The following is a 15357-nucleotide window of genomic DNA, read 5'->3' on the forward strand; positions in this document are numbered from 1 at the left end:
AAAGTGGTGTATACAAAGTTATCTTTATTATGCCATAATGTTTTCAATTATCAGATCCCTTCTCAGCTGTAATATCCTTTATATCCTAGCGATACAGGCTTTTTGTGGAATTCAGAATTTCTGTGCACACTTAAAAAGTTAATATTAATTTAAAATGTGAGTGGTTTTACTGTAATGGAGTACCCAGCGATAGTGCAGGAGGGATTTCTAGCATAAGAAAAACGCGGATGCTGCAACCTATAATTAAAACTAAGCTTGTGAAGTGTTTTGGGTTTGCTTTTAAAAATGTTGGCATTCTTTTGAAGCCCTAAAGATATCTTGTATCTTCCCTCTCGGCTATTATGCATTCAGGCACCTCGAGAACAAAGAAATGACAGTGAAATGGATGGCCTGGGTTTAACTAAGTAGGTGATGGTACAGATGAGGCCTGATAAGCTTAACACTTCATCTCGGCGCTGCCACGGCGCTTTGCGAGGAGATTAGAAGTGTCTGGCTGCGAGGAGGGCGAGCGCCACAAATTCACTCATACATGGCAGCTCTGTAATGAGGTGATACTTCATTCCTTAAACTACTGAAGTAGAACTGCACAAACAGATGTACGCCCCTGGCAGTGGCGCGCAGGCCGCACATGCTCGGCCGCTCCCCCAAACGCCGCCGTGATGCCTTGTTGATGGGCGCCCGCCGCTCTTTGTGCCTCCCTACGAACAAAGGACTGGCTCCACCGCTGTGTCACGGGGGAGCCTGTCGATAAATTCGGGCTGTTTGTATTTCGAGGTAGAGTTTGGCAGGAATCTAAATAAATATAATTTTCCAGTAGGCTAAGGTAACAAAATCCACTGTTGGAAATCAAGAGCATTCTGCATGTTACTTCCTTTATCAGCAAAACTCTGAGGAAGGGAGAGGAGATGCGACTTAGAGGTCCACATCTTTAATGCAGTTGCTGGTAAACCACCAACAAGGAAGCTCTGTCTTAGAAGTTACCTTTTTTGAGTTTTAATGACGTCATATACGGTGTGCTGTGAATCAAAAATGACCACTGAGACGCTATTTCACAAACAGCTTTAAGAGCGTGAATTGTCCTGCCAGCTTCTGTAGGAGTGCTAGTGATTTTAAGTTAGCTGTGTGTTAATTACTCTGCTGGGTTAAAGGCTTGAATACAGCTCACCAAGAAGGTCATTGCTTTGTCGTGAGCTGAGAGGAGTCTATCGATAGATGGACTAGCAGTACCCAGTGATTTAGGTGGCTTTGTCCTGAGGTTTAGCAAACTGGAGGAAGAACTCAAGTGTTGCTCTGTGTATTTTTATTAAGCACTGAAATAAGAAGTCTTCTGAGAGTGATTTGCTGAATGCTATCATTCCATGAAAACTTGAATGTTCTTGCAAAAATATACAGTTTTAGGTTTTAACTCCCCCAGGCTTTATCCTGGTCTAGGGCTAATCCTGTGAAGTAAAAGGGAAACCAAATCTTCCTTCTAATGGAGAAGGAGATGCCCCTATTAGATGCTGATGACTTAAACCTGTTCTTTTTTAAAATCTACAATAGAGATAATTTCATTGTCTGGTAGACTTTAATCAGATTAAAGAAACCTCAACACCAGTGAACATGATTTTTCACTTTTAATATTTTACGTTATAGTATAAAGAACACATAAACATTATAATATTTCTAGATGTACATTCCCTAGTAGTGTATTTTTGTTGCAGAAATGTGTCTTTAGACGTCAGCTGTTTATACTAATGAACATCCCAAGTAGAACAAAGCATTTCATTTAAGAAGAAAACTTTCAAATGGTTATATTTCAAAATATCAGTCAGTATATACTTTTTCTCCTATAAAACGCAAGCTGCTTTTCTTAGATGTGGGCAAATAAAGTAATCCTTTTTAAGTGCTGTAAGCACATGAACAGAAAAGATACAGTAAGGAGTTATCAGTATGTGTTCCTTTTCTAATTAACAACTTTTATGTGATTAAACTGTTCTTGTTCTAGGTTCCTCATGTGTGAAGGGAGGAAAAGGAAATTAATTACCAGTAGCCTGAAGGAGAGCACACTGTATTCTTTATGACTCTGTAGTATTGACTTGGCTGTTATTCATGGCTTCTATTCTCTCCTATGCAGATTGATGCATCTTTAATTCATAGATACATTATCATTAATAGTGGTTTATTGACCAAGCAAATCAAAGCTGTTGTTCAGTATGTTTTAGTGCAAAAGCTTCATGGTTTTGCTGATAAATGTATTATTGTATGCATTCTATTATGGAAGAGGAGTTTGATGGTTTATTTCTGTACAATATTATGCTGGCCACCTGTCATGGCACTATACGTAAGGCATTTTATTTTTTGGTGAGATGAGCACTAATCAGTAATGTAATCAATTTTTGAGTTACAAAGATATTCTGATTCTTTGAGACAAAAGGTGAATAAGCACTTCTACGTTTATATATGTAAGATATAACACATTTCATTTAAAAATCTCTGTAAGGAAAATAAGAACTATGAGGCAGGCTTGGTTCAGTTTTCATTTGAATCAACCAGATACTGACATAAAACCAGCAGGTATTAATCTCTTATCTTGATAGTCTATTTCCTTGTTTGACACTTTTTATGGAAATGAGAAGCCAAGACTAATGCAGACATAATGCTATAACAATTTGTAAAAGTGGAGGACCCAAATCGGAGCAGTTGTGGACATATCATTGGTGGAGATGATGTCAGTAGGGAGCTGCATACCCTTTGCTAAGCTGTCCTATGTTTACAGTTTCAGGAAAAAAGACAAAAAGTGAACCAGATAATCTTCACGATTTTCTGGTCAACCTTTTAAACTGCTGAGTGAGTCTAGTCTTTGTGGAGGACTACTGGAATACCTGCCTATTGTATATGGTGGGTGTGATGTGATACAAGGGCTCTTACGCTTCTGAGGACTCTTTGGGTTTTCTCAGAAACTAACAGGAGCTGAGAATTCTGGCTATGAGTTTGGGAGTTGCTTTTTATTTTTTAATACACAGGTCATTTTCTTAATTAAGTTTCAAGCTTAGTCTCCTTGATTTTTAACTAAGAGTGAGAGGTAAAAACAGTGTTAAAGGAGGAAATAATATATTGGGAGCTTAGCAGCATGCCAGTATTTCTGATGCCAGTCTAAGAATATATACAATATAGATAAATCATCCAAAACAAAAAAGATCTGAATAAGATCTGTTGTATAGCACATTAGTTAATATCATATTACAGTTTTCCAAAGGCATTTATTAAATATTGGATTGAGTGTGGTTTGGCAGTCAATTTTTTTCTTCTGTGTCTATCAGTTTGTCATGAAGCTTTGAAAGAAATTGTTATAGTCCGTCAGTGCCTTCAGTAAATATAAAGAACGGCAGTTTTGCATCACGTATTGTGAAGTTCTATCTTGATTGAAAACCACACATGAAAGTGCAAAGCTTTGGTGCCATGTAGTTCTAGTGATACAAGAGCACAAAAATCTGTGTTTTCATAATTCCAGGCAGTGTCAAATAATATAGCTTGGTTTCTATCATTAGCCTGAGGAATAAATACTTTTGGTGACATCTACATGAAGACCGCATCCAAGTGCCCTGATTTTATAAAGGTGCTGACAACTTAGTGATGTTGCTGGCCTGGATGGGACCGAGGGGGAGGATGCCTGCAGCTGGATGCTTGCGTTCAGGTAGTCAGCTGATAACGCTTTCTCTTGTTACTACAAGCGTTCACTTGGATATGTAGTGTCCTGATATTTGTCTAAAAACAACATCAGTATGAATAGTTTTATCAGGTGGATGCAGAAAAGTGCAGTGATGAGAGATACAGTATAGATCAATGTCCTTGGTAGTGACAAGCAAAGAAATAAAACATGCTTAAGAGTTAATTTTGAACATCTGCTCTATGCAAAGTGTTAAGTTTTACAATTATTATCCAACCTGATAAATGTTAGTTGGAGAGAATGCTACAGTAATGAGCGGAGTTTGTTTTCTGAGATGATGAAACTACAAGCTCTTTTTTTCTGATGGGCAGTTGCCATGTGCTATTTCAAATGAGGTGCGTTTCACCCACGTCTCACAATGAAATTTTTATGTGGAAGTTTTTTTGTTTTCAGAATGTACCAGCTTAGTGAAATGCTGGTCTGCATTTCATCAAGGCAGTCTGGTTTTTTTCTCTGAAAAAAATTAAAGGTTCTCATATTGAAGTCTATTTTTTTTTGTCTTTGCCCCCCATTTTCTCCTACTTGATTCATTTTATTTTGTTATTTGGGAAATATGGTATATGGGCAGGTGAAAATTTTTATTTTTTTTCTTGACTGGCAAATAAGCATTGTTTAATAAAAGCCTGCAGACATATGGATCCTCATAACAAGGACTACGTATAAGGCTGAGTAGTTTGACATAAATACACAGAAATGGGACAATAGCAGGAAAGATGGATAGACATAGCAATAAAGGAAGCGTAATGGGAAACACCTAAAGAAAGGCTGATTGAAAGAACTAGTCTGTGGGTATTCTGTGACCTTACAGCACAAACGGAGCTGTCTGCTGGGTGTCCTTGTTTCCAGTAAGGCTTTCAGAGGAGACAGATGCCATTCGGTGTGCAAAATAAAATGCTGCAGTATCTCATCCCGTCTGAGAAGTGAATGATAATAGAAAGTTGTCAGGTTTCCTACTTTTGGGTCTTCAGTGGCTCAGAATAATGATCCTACATGAAAGGAATATATTCCAGCATTTCTGCAGACTTCTGAGAGGAACAGATTGATTAGACATACATACTCACATATTACTTTTATTTGAAAATATAGCAAGGACTTTGCTTTGGATGCATATGTCCTCTGATTGTAATGTGATTCTGTAGATTTCTACTATTTCTTTTCCCCCTCTCTCTCCTCATTACTTAAGGAAGTGCTTTGTGTGAAACACTGTAAAGAGATGTTAATAGCTGCGGGTACATATTTACAGGAAAAAAAAAAGTCTCTGGGATACTCTGGAATCTTTTTTGTTACATTCTCCTGTTTCCCTTTAATAAGGTATTTCTGACCCCTATCTGATTGCTTACAAGTTCTTTTTTGCTTAATCAGATGATTATTTGTATCTTATTTCTTGGAACCAATCAGTCACAAAGGAGTGGTTACTTCCTTAACAGCAAACTACCTCTTAGAATAGGATTTCTTGAGCTATTTCATTCATGATATTTAGATTGGTATGTAAATATTTGAGCAATGATGAGAAAATACTATGCTTTGTCTAGACTATAAACCCTTGCACACCAGCTCAGCTATTTGACCAGCTGTTTATTCAAGATTCTAAATGCTTCTTTCACTGTTTGCATAGTGTAACCTCTCCGTATCACGTTTTGCAATGGTCTGAAGAGCTGTCCTGCAAGTATGGTTAACTGATACAGGAATTCTGCCAGATCAGCATTATGCTGATAATCAGTGATATATATTAATCACTTTTATATGTAACAATGAGGAAAAAATAGATTAAAGGTATTTGCAAGGCTGTGACTGTAAAAAATAAAATAATAAACACCATTTGTATTAAATTATTTTGCAAGGAAAGCAATAACTATTCTTGTCAAGTCTCCTGATAATAGTGTTTCTCAGAGTAGCCATTATATGCTGGGTACAGCTTTAACTGTGATGATAATGAAAACTTATGAAAAGATGGAGTCACAGTTCAACATTTTTTATAAATGATTTTCCGGTTTTGTAGAAGCACCTTTCTATGTGCAGCATTACAAAAGTATTTGCAACACTGTTTTCTCTCCAAAATCAGCTGGTGATCAAAAATTACTAATTATGTTAACATAACATGCAATGAATATTTAATGTTTTGTATTTCAAAACATATTTTTTTGAGGTAACTAAAGAGCAGGAGTTCTTTAGACCCTGGTGTGTGACAAGAGTCAAACATGGCAGGCCAGGGTAGCAGCTCCTTGGAGTCATTTCATGAAATGAGTAAAAATGCCTCTGCAGCAAAGAAAATGAATGTGCCATCATCTGGCCATTGCTGACGGATTTCATCAAGAAAAAGAGGTCCAGTAAAGGTTAATAGGAGTGTGTAATGTGGTGTAACACAAACTCCTAATTATCAAGGAGTTCTTTCATGTCAAGGTGAGGAGAAATATGCAATTGTGACTCCTCTCTGTACAGAGATGCAGCTTCCAGTGCAGGCGTGGGAGCGTTGGGCAGGTCATGGAGGAGCCGTGGGGAGAGCTCCTCCTCTCGGAGCCCTGCGCTGGTGTGTGTCGCTGGGCATGGTACTGAATTTACCTTCACCTGATTCCAACACCCAAAAATATGAAACTTCGTAAGGAGAAGGGTTCACAGATGAGTGAAGCAGGGGAGCACACTGCACTGGCTGTCTCTGTTGTGGCAGTGCCACCTGAGTCTCCTTCTGCTGAGTGAAAAAGCTCCCATTTCCCCCTCATGTACACGTATTATCCCGGAGCTTGCTTTTTCCTTGGCTTCAAATCAGCTTTAATCCAACAGCACATATTAAATTAGCGAGGCCTCTCTTCTAATGAAGCAGTTAGAGGCTGAGCTGAGTATTTTTAAATCTTTTGCTGGGAATTGCTGTGCTGTCTCTTGAGTGCAGTCTTGTCTTGGCCGTGCAGTGTCCTAGCGTGTTGGCAGCAGTGCCATGAGCATTGCGGTCTTCGCTGTGTGTTGCATCAGTTTGAACATCTTTTTTTTTTAAAAAAAAAAAAAAAAAGAAAAATTGTCTTGTAAAACTGACAGATTATTTTTCTTATCAGCACAGATTTATATTCTTAGTTGTGATTCAAAAAAAAAGGATGTTATTTGGAGAACAGTAGTAACTTTACTCTGTTCATAGTGTATTTGTGGTGTAAGGCAGCATTTTTGTGGTGTAAAACACGCTCAGAAGTGTGACTTTGTATTCAGTGTGCTGCAAAGTAACTGTGGTGGAAGGGTTAACACAAGTAAAGGCAAAATAAAGTATAAAAAAGAACTAGTATTTTTCAACCACCCTGAATAAATGCCATTTGTTGCAAACATTATTCAATAGTTAATAGCACGCAATTAAAAGATTACTAAATGGGAGAGGAAAAAAATCAAAATTAAGTTTTACTTTTTAAGTTGTTGTGAAGAATCTCTTAGTTGCTGTTACATAAATATATTACCAACTTTCTGATCTTTACAGTTTTAGAAGATCTTAAGCTAAAAAATCACAGATGACTTTGCTAAAGTTAGCTTTCCTATTCAAAGGAATCCATGAGCTTAGGCATTAAGAGAGGTGGAGAGAGGTTTAAGACACGTGTAGCTTTTGTCTCTATAACTAAGAAACCACTCTGAGCTGCAAATTGCATTAGCTTTCAGCTTACATTTGGTTGTCAGAAAATCTCCAACACAGCATCAAAGTACTTTGAATAACGCAAGAACCCGTGCGGCACTTGAGCACTTCTGCACCGAAGGGGACCATGATCAGTTCTCACGTGGCAGGTTACTGGAACCAAGTTTAAGCAGTTAAAAATAAATTGAATAGCAAAGCCATTCTACTAAGCAATGCATGTTAACCGAAATGAAAGCTATGGGATTTACTGAAAAGCATTTGCTTCTGTTAGCTCATTTTGCTTTTGCAGTGCAGAGATTCGAACATCTGAAAGATTTTGGGATTGATCCTGTATGGTAAATATCCGCCTTTAGCCTGGCTGTCAGTGGAGCTGACTGGCTCTGCAGATCACTTGCAGGAATATTCATCACAAATGGGTTAGCACTCGGGTAGCTGCGTCCCCACGCTTGTTGCAAGAGCGGTCCTGGAGGTTGTTTGTGCACTTGTAACCTTTAAAAATAGTTCACTGTGTGTTTACCTGTTTGAACAGAGCAGTATAAAAGCAATTACCTTGATTTGAGTAGGAAAGGCTAGGAATAGATACAAACACACACAACTATTACACTTTATCCTTACACAAAGTTTCAAACAGCTGCTGACATAGAGTGTTTTTCTGAAGTCGTCTTGCTCTGAGAGGTTATTTCTTTTCCTGCCTTACTCTTTCACGCTGCGTGTTTTTCTTTTGATGCTTCAGTGCCAAATACTTGGGTTGCATTGAGTGCTTTGAAGCTTTGTGTAGGCAGCTCCGTGGTGCGATATTCTAGATGGCCCCTTGCCATGGCGGGGCTGTGGGGCAGGGAGGAGGTGGTTTAAAAAAAAAAAAATACCCTCTAACCCCAGCAACAACATTAGATGTTCTGACAGTGAAATACTGCCCGTCTTTCCCTGGCTCTCGTGTGAAATGATCTGGCAAAACAGATACTGCAAAAATAATGCATTTTGTGTCTGCCTTCTCAAATGATAAATGTTCCTGTCTCTGTGGAGAATTTCTTAGCAAGTGCTGATTATTTTGCTAACGGAAAGCATCAGTGTTTCAAATATGTTTGTAATGCGGTAAACAAAGTTGCTTAGTTGCTTCTACTCAGTCTTCTGGGCAATCAGCAATCCACTCCCCAGAAGTGGGTTTCAGCCGTGACTCTAACTTTTCGTAAGTTTTCATGATGACACTCACTTATTTACAGCAGAGCTGAAACAGCTTTCTCACCTTTACTAGCAGTACAAATGTACCAATGTTGGAAATATGGGTGAGAATTTTGAGTTTCTGTTATTGTCAATGAATATGGGAATACTGGGAGATATGGGGAGTTTTTTTTTTTTTTTTAAGATGTTACATCAACAATTTCATTTATTTTCAGTGGCAGGAAAATGGAAAATTAAGGTGGTGTTTGAAAGAGGAGGTGTGCAGAGTAGTAGCGCCACAAGGCAGTTTGCATCCAGAATATAGTCTGGGCTGACCCAGAAGCCAGGCTGTTCTCACTGCTCTTCATGGTGGCATTTTGCCTAATTGCAGCCCTACTGGCACAGCTGCTGTTTTGTCAAGACTACATTACAATAAAATAAATCATTACATTTTAGAAGCCTTTCAAATGTATTTTGAATGAACTTTGTTCGGTCCTGTTTTAGCCAATTTATTTAAATTAAAAACAAATTTAAAATGTAAAACCCAGTGGTGGGGAAATAATGAGAGCCTGGAGGTCAGGCAGCCTCTGGAGTGGAAGGAAGAGGCTCTGTTAATTCTGCCATGCTTTTGTTGCAGCTTTATTGGGGTTTTGTTTTCACATCTCTGCTGCAATTCAGGTCTCTTGGTTTATAATAACCAGTTTATTACAAAAACAATTGGTTTCTAGACTGAATCTAAATTCTAGCTTCACACACACAGAGTACTACAGAGGAAACGTGTAGACATGCACAGATTAAGCTGGCACCTCTTCCCTCCTAACTCCAGTCTCTGGAGCAAAGGGATTCTAAAGCCAGCTTTAGTATCCCCTTGGTGTTCTTTCCAACCACATAATTTCTCTCTGTTTTGGAGCCTTCCACTGATGACTGCAATACAACTATTTTTATGGCAATGAAAGGCTGATGTAAAATATCTATTAAATAAATGTCTTGGTGCCAAGATCCTACAGATCAAGTAAATACTCCTAGTTTGTTAAAAATGTTCTTTCAGTGTTCTAACAATTGCCTAGACAGGCTTTGTGCAAGATGTGTGGTCTTTTCAATTAGAGCTTAAATAATATCTTCTATTTCCTTCATTTTTTTAGTGTATCAGAAATTTTGTATTTAAATTGGGAAAAAGGTATTATGAACTAGCATAATTACAAAATACTAGAATTATCAGTGCATAAATCTCTCCTGATTTATTTTGAACGTATATTGTTGTTGTTGTTAATTCTCAAGTGCTTCTGTTGTTTGAAATCAGAGTATGGCTTTTTAATGTGTTCCCACCATAGCCTAACAGGCTGGGTAGCAGTTTTCTCTGTGGTTAGAGAATGTGTTAACCTCAGTTCTCCAACCAACACAGTGACTGATCTCCTGCTGTTCTTCACTTGGTAGCCAGGCTTGAATCAATAAATCTGATGATCTGAAAACAGTCTCTTGGAGCGATGGATCTTAGAAAACTTTCTAAGAACTCCAAAGGTTAACTTCAAAGAAAACTTTTTATCAGAATCTGATTTGTGTGGCTTGAAATGAGTGATTCAAAAATTTGTGCTTGAATCCATTAATATAATAAATGTTGTTCATGGCAGTGGCCTTGGTTTTACTTGTTTTAAAATCTCCAGACTTGAATCCCATGAGATGTGAACAGGCTTTGACATAGTCAGTTAACTGGAAATGCTTTAAATTTATTATTCTTATTGCAGGTAATATATTTTACAATAACATTTACCTGTCTGTTGTTTACTGCCTTCTACTTGCTTCAATCAACAAAGAATATCAGCTTTCTCTTCTAGACAAATCTCTGCTATCCTGAGTTCATTTTATCAATTTGGAGAGCAGAACTTGAAGCTGAGTTAATAATGGTAGAAATGGACTTGGGGAAATGAAATCAGAACTTTGCTCCCAGCTAAAGGGCAGGTAAAGAGAAAAACATCTTCCCTGCCCTGAGGAGGGGGCACAATTTGGGAGGTTTGTGTGGGACTTCCCTAGTCAAACCCAGTGTCTGGAAAGGAAATAGAAAAAAACGATTCCAACATTCTTGGAATGGGAGAGGCGCAGAATATCAAAAATTCATAGCGTGCCCAAAATGTTTACTGATTGCTGACAACTTTGTATTTTTATCCTTAGGAAATTGTCTGCCAATTATGTCTTATCAAATATTGTTTGCCAATCAAAACATTCCTGCACATAAGTGCTTAGAGAAGTATGTCCAGTAAAGCATGCCCAAAGTATTATTTTGACTTAAACAGTTTTGTGGAAGTGAGTTGTTTTGGGGGTTCAATGTGCAGAAGCTGAGGCTTTGAGTGCTTCAGATCTTTTGCTTAGTCTACTCATCTTTCCCATCAACTGAGCCTTCCCCCAGGTGCTCTGAGCCACTCTTTTTGATGCCCTTGTTCCTCCTTCTGTCTAATGTTGGTTGAGTCTTGGAGCTGATCATAATTCTATGGGTAAATTTCATTAATAAATGTTTTTAGTAGTGTTATCAGTACTTTTAATAGCCCTTTTTTTGTCTCAAGGGTAGTGCTTTGGGTTGGACTAAATGCCTGTTTCTCAACTTTGTGAGATTTTTCTCCCAATAGGGTAAGAGCTGGCAGAAACTAGCTATGTTTCACCTTTCTCATCAGGGAGGCATGATGGTATGAATAGGTTTTAAGTGGAGATAGGCTGTTTTTCAGTCAGATTGTTTGCTTTTCTTAGAGTACTGGCTATAATGGGATGACATGGCAAGGAGGAATGTTCTCAGTATTAAAGGTTTTGAAGATTGACTCCAAATAATATCATCATGCTTCTCTTGTGCATTAAATTTTTATAAGCTTCATTGTAAATGTTGATAAAGAAAAAAAAGTTGACATGCTGAAAATCAAGAGGATAAAAATTGTTTGGCATATATTTTGAATGCTTAGTCGGAGACTTTTTCATACTTTGTGAAGAGAATGTAAGGTAATGCCTACCCATAATCTATAAAGGATAGTTTTATGCTTGCATTCAGATACAGACTCGTGTGTACAGATTTGGTTTGTTTGGGTTTTTCTTGGCATGGAACATTAAGAAGATCTAGATAAGCTTATAATATAAATATCAATACTATTAAGCTCATGAAGTAGACGTCAAAAAGAATTAATTTAAGGATGAGGAGCATTCCAGGCTGTGATGCCACAGTGGGTTGCCAAGGATATCACTGGCTTTAAATAATTTTGTCTAGCATGTTAGGATATTTCACTATTTTTTGTCATTCAGCTGAGGGGGGGAAACTAACTGTTGTGAGAAGGAATTATTGTTTTCCCAGTGCGAAGGAGATCAATCTTTCTGCTGCGTTTCATAGTAGGGTTCTGATCATAACTCGGTTGTTCCACTTCTGTGACAGTGTCTTGGCACAACCTAACCCACTGGTAGTCAAATAAGCAACAATAAATGGAGAAGGTCTGGGAAAGCATAATATGAAACTAAGAATTAGGCCAAATTTCAGCTGGTTCACCCAAATAACTTTGCTTTTTTTTTTTTTTTTTTTTTTTTTTTTTTTGTCTTCCAGAAATACAAAGAGTATGAGAAAGACGTTGCAATAGAAGAAATTGATGGCCTTCAGCTTGTGAAAAAGTTAGCAAAGAACATGGAAGAAATGTTTCATAAAAAGTCTGAAGCTGTACGGGTAAGCAGCAGATCAATCTGCTATTTAATTCTGTAGTGCAAGTGTATAAATTAGGCTTTGATAGCTGTATTAGTGATGCAAGGTGGTGAAATGGAAATGCTAAAGTCTTCAGAAGTATTTTTGGATCCCTTCTCTACGGAATAGCTATAAATTATTTATATCATCATTGGATAAATGTGGCAGTGTGCAACAAGGTTTGTACGGCCAGTTTCCCACGTGGGATTGTAAGTTATCACTTGTGTTCAGTGCAATGTGGTGACTACAGCTGGCTCTGTATTAATACTTGGTAGACTTGATAATATCAAATGAAGGAAGACTTATTTTTTTTTTGCTCTCTAGGATAAAAATAGTGTTGGCAGGGATCTTTTGAGTTCAATAGCTATGCTTTAGTTGAGATCCTGAGAAAGATGCAGATGCCTAAAATGGGACCAAATCCAAAAATCCTTTGACTGCCCTTTACTTTCAGTTATGGTGCAAAAAAAATGAAAAAAAATTGGCCATGTTTTATGGTTGCATCTTCTGGGTTGGCAGTGAGATAAAACATATTTCAGCTTGTAAACTGAGTGCGCTTGGCACAGAAAGGCAGTAAATGTGGAGCCCCGCAATGCTATTTTAACAGTGTGTCTTTTAGAGGAAAAGCTGCTGGTTATGGCTTTGTGTTAGCCCTTTTCTAATGTGAGCTTGTGAAGTGCTTATAGAACTGTGTGGGCCTTTAAAATTGCTTCGTGGGCTACTATGGGCCACTGTGCTTTAAGAAACACAAGTTCTGAGGAGTTAAAGCATGTATGTAATATTGTGAGAAAGACTTTCAGTGCCACAAAATACTGTCTGAAATCCAGAACTCCTGGTGTGTTTGTCATGTTTTTCTTTAATTTCTGTAAAAGAAGCTAGAAGCTTGGTTTGGACAGGTCACTTCATTTTAAAATAGGTCTGCTTAATTTACATTCCAGTAAAATTATTTTTCTGTAGTGGATAAATTTCATTTTCTTATAGTAAATTCAAAGCGTGTGACTTTAGTTTGCCTGTACTGGTTAGTATTTTATGTTCTGAGAAATACGAAACCCTTTGGTGCCCTGATGGTTTTGCACTGTATGTCATTAGCTCATTTTCTCCTATCTGGAGACATGAGACCCAAGACAGGAATTTTATATGGAGGTAAGACCTGCATTCCAAATTTGAGACAAAATAATGCTGCATTTCCTTTCCTAGAGGACAGTAACATTTTGACATAAATTTTTGAGAAAAACATGTTTTAAGAGCACAAAATCCTCAAATTCTAAGTTGTTTTCAGTGATCTGCCCATGAATTGCTGTAGGTTGGCAAGTAATATTTGGGTAACTACAGAAAAAGAGTAATATGCAAACTATCCCTCTGCCCTAGAAGTACTGGAGCATCTATTAAAAGGCTTCACATCCAAATGGTAAAAAGAAAATGTGCTGATCCCATGTCACACCAAACTGGTATCCTTAACCACTTATTGCCTTTGCTTCAGGCAGTCATTAAAATCTATACTTTTATATAAAATATTTTAGGTAGCTCATTTTTAGCAACATATTTTCATCTTTTAGCAAATGTAGCAACCTGGCAACTATTCAGAAAACCTCCGTAGCTTAAGTCATTGAATTTGTAGAAAATGTCAGTAAAGCAGGGCTGGAAATACAGAGATAGGATGGCTTTTGGTGTTTTGTTTTGCTTTGCATCTTCAAACACATGAACTTGTTTGCTGCTAATCACTGTTGAACTCTCTTCTCCCTCCTCCCCCTTGAGATTTTGACTTGAATTTTTATGTTTCTGTCTCATCACTTTTCAGTGATTAGTTGGTTCAGTGTGATTTTTATCATATTCATCCCCCTGTTTGAATTACCCTTCAGTATGCAATTATCCTATCACAGAAAGTCCTATTTTGGTGCTGTCAGATACATAAAATAAATGGAAAACTGAAAGTGCTAAGCCAATTATATAACCTTTTGTCATCTGCTTACTGATAGAAACTCTTGCAAGCAACTTTTCCTCAGTGTTCACTATTTACATCAGATTTATGTCAGTTCGTTATATTTCTGTTAACTATTTAATCCCTAATATTGTCTAACTTAGTGGAATATTGGACAGACAACTTCAGATATTTGGGAATTTTTGTGTGATGATTTAAGATAAAACCAATGAAAACTGCGTTTGATTCGATCTTGCTGATAGTTACTTTTGGTTATAATTGTGACAAATGAAGAGTTACCATCGTTAAGGCCATGACATTTGCACTGGGGCAAGATCTTGGAGTCAGTAAAGCAGAATAAGCACAAATGTTTTCTGAGCTTTCAACAGTGGTTTTAGCTTTACAGCCAAACCCAAATTATCATTTGGAGAGTCTTGTGCAATTGGCCTGTGGTATTCCTTCAATTGCTTTTCCTGGATTTTAGTGATTTCAGTTGTACAATAAGCGCTTGGGCAGTGTTAAAATTAGCTGTGTTTTTCTTTGAGAATGCCTTGTGATGCTGGATCTCCAGTTACACTTGAGAACTGTAGAGAATAGGGCACTGTGGCATTATGGTCAGCAACAAATGGCTGCTGTAACAAACCCAACAGGAAAGAAGTGGAATTAAAACTATTGGCCTGTTGCTTTTTTAATGGTGCTATGGGAAAAATCAGTGAAAAGTGATATATGATGAGGGCAATGAAAAAGAAATTGAAATGAAAGAAAAATAGATTTTTATGGAATATAGATTATTCTGGCTTTGTGCTTAGATGCTTTTTTGGTATTCCTCTTGAAGGAAAGAAAATTCTGGAAAAATCCTAGTTTATTTACTTGTAAGATGGCATATCAAGTGTTCAGGATTGGTTTTCTTTGAAGCGACTAACATTGCTGCAGCAGAAAATGCAAATACAAGAGTTTTCCTACTATAGTTACCTGCTGTTCATTGTGGAGCTGATTCTCATTATAACTGTACTGTGAAAAGTAATTGCTGTTGTACAGTAATTCAATTTCAGTGCATTCATGCATCAGTAAGCCAGTGGGGTTTATCTAGAGAAACCCGGGACTTCAAAGCTTTTTATCGTGAAGTTCCACATGCAGAGAAATGCTTTTCCGAGTAGTAGCATTTACATTTAGCAAACATTTACAATGAGGAGAATTTTTTTTTTTTTATTCCACTGATATTTTTTTTAATCCCAATCTTCAAGCTATTTTCAGATATTAGGATGATATTGTTT

The 15357-nt window shown here is 37.4% G+C and overlaps 1 protein-coding gene across 1 annotated transcript in view; it reads left to right on the forward strand.

Moving 5' to 3' along the window:
- Nucleotides 1-15357, forward strand: part of CACNA2D3 (calcium voltage-gated channel auxiliary subunit alpha2delta 3) — a 390523-nt gene that overhangs the window by 69636 nt on the left and 305530 nt on the right. The window contains exon 3 of the mRNA XM_088532049.1: nucleotides 12037-12153. Coding sequence (XP_088388175.1) covers nucleotides 12037-12153 — 117 coding nt within the window. The remainder of the gene's footprint in view (nucleotides 1-12036; nucleotides 12154-15357) is intronic.

Source organism: Tinamus guttatus, unplaced genomic scaffold, assembly GCF_059628265.1.
Source record: "Tinamus guttatus ecotype Peru unplaced genomic scaffold, ASM5962826v1 Tinamus_guttatus_pri_ptg000451l, whole genome shotgun sequence".
In the NCBI taxonomy this organism is placed as follows: Eukaryota; Metazoa; Chordata; class Aves; order Tinamiformes; family Tinamidae; genus Tinamus; species Tinamus guttatus.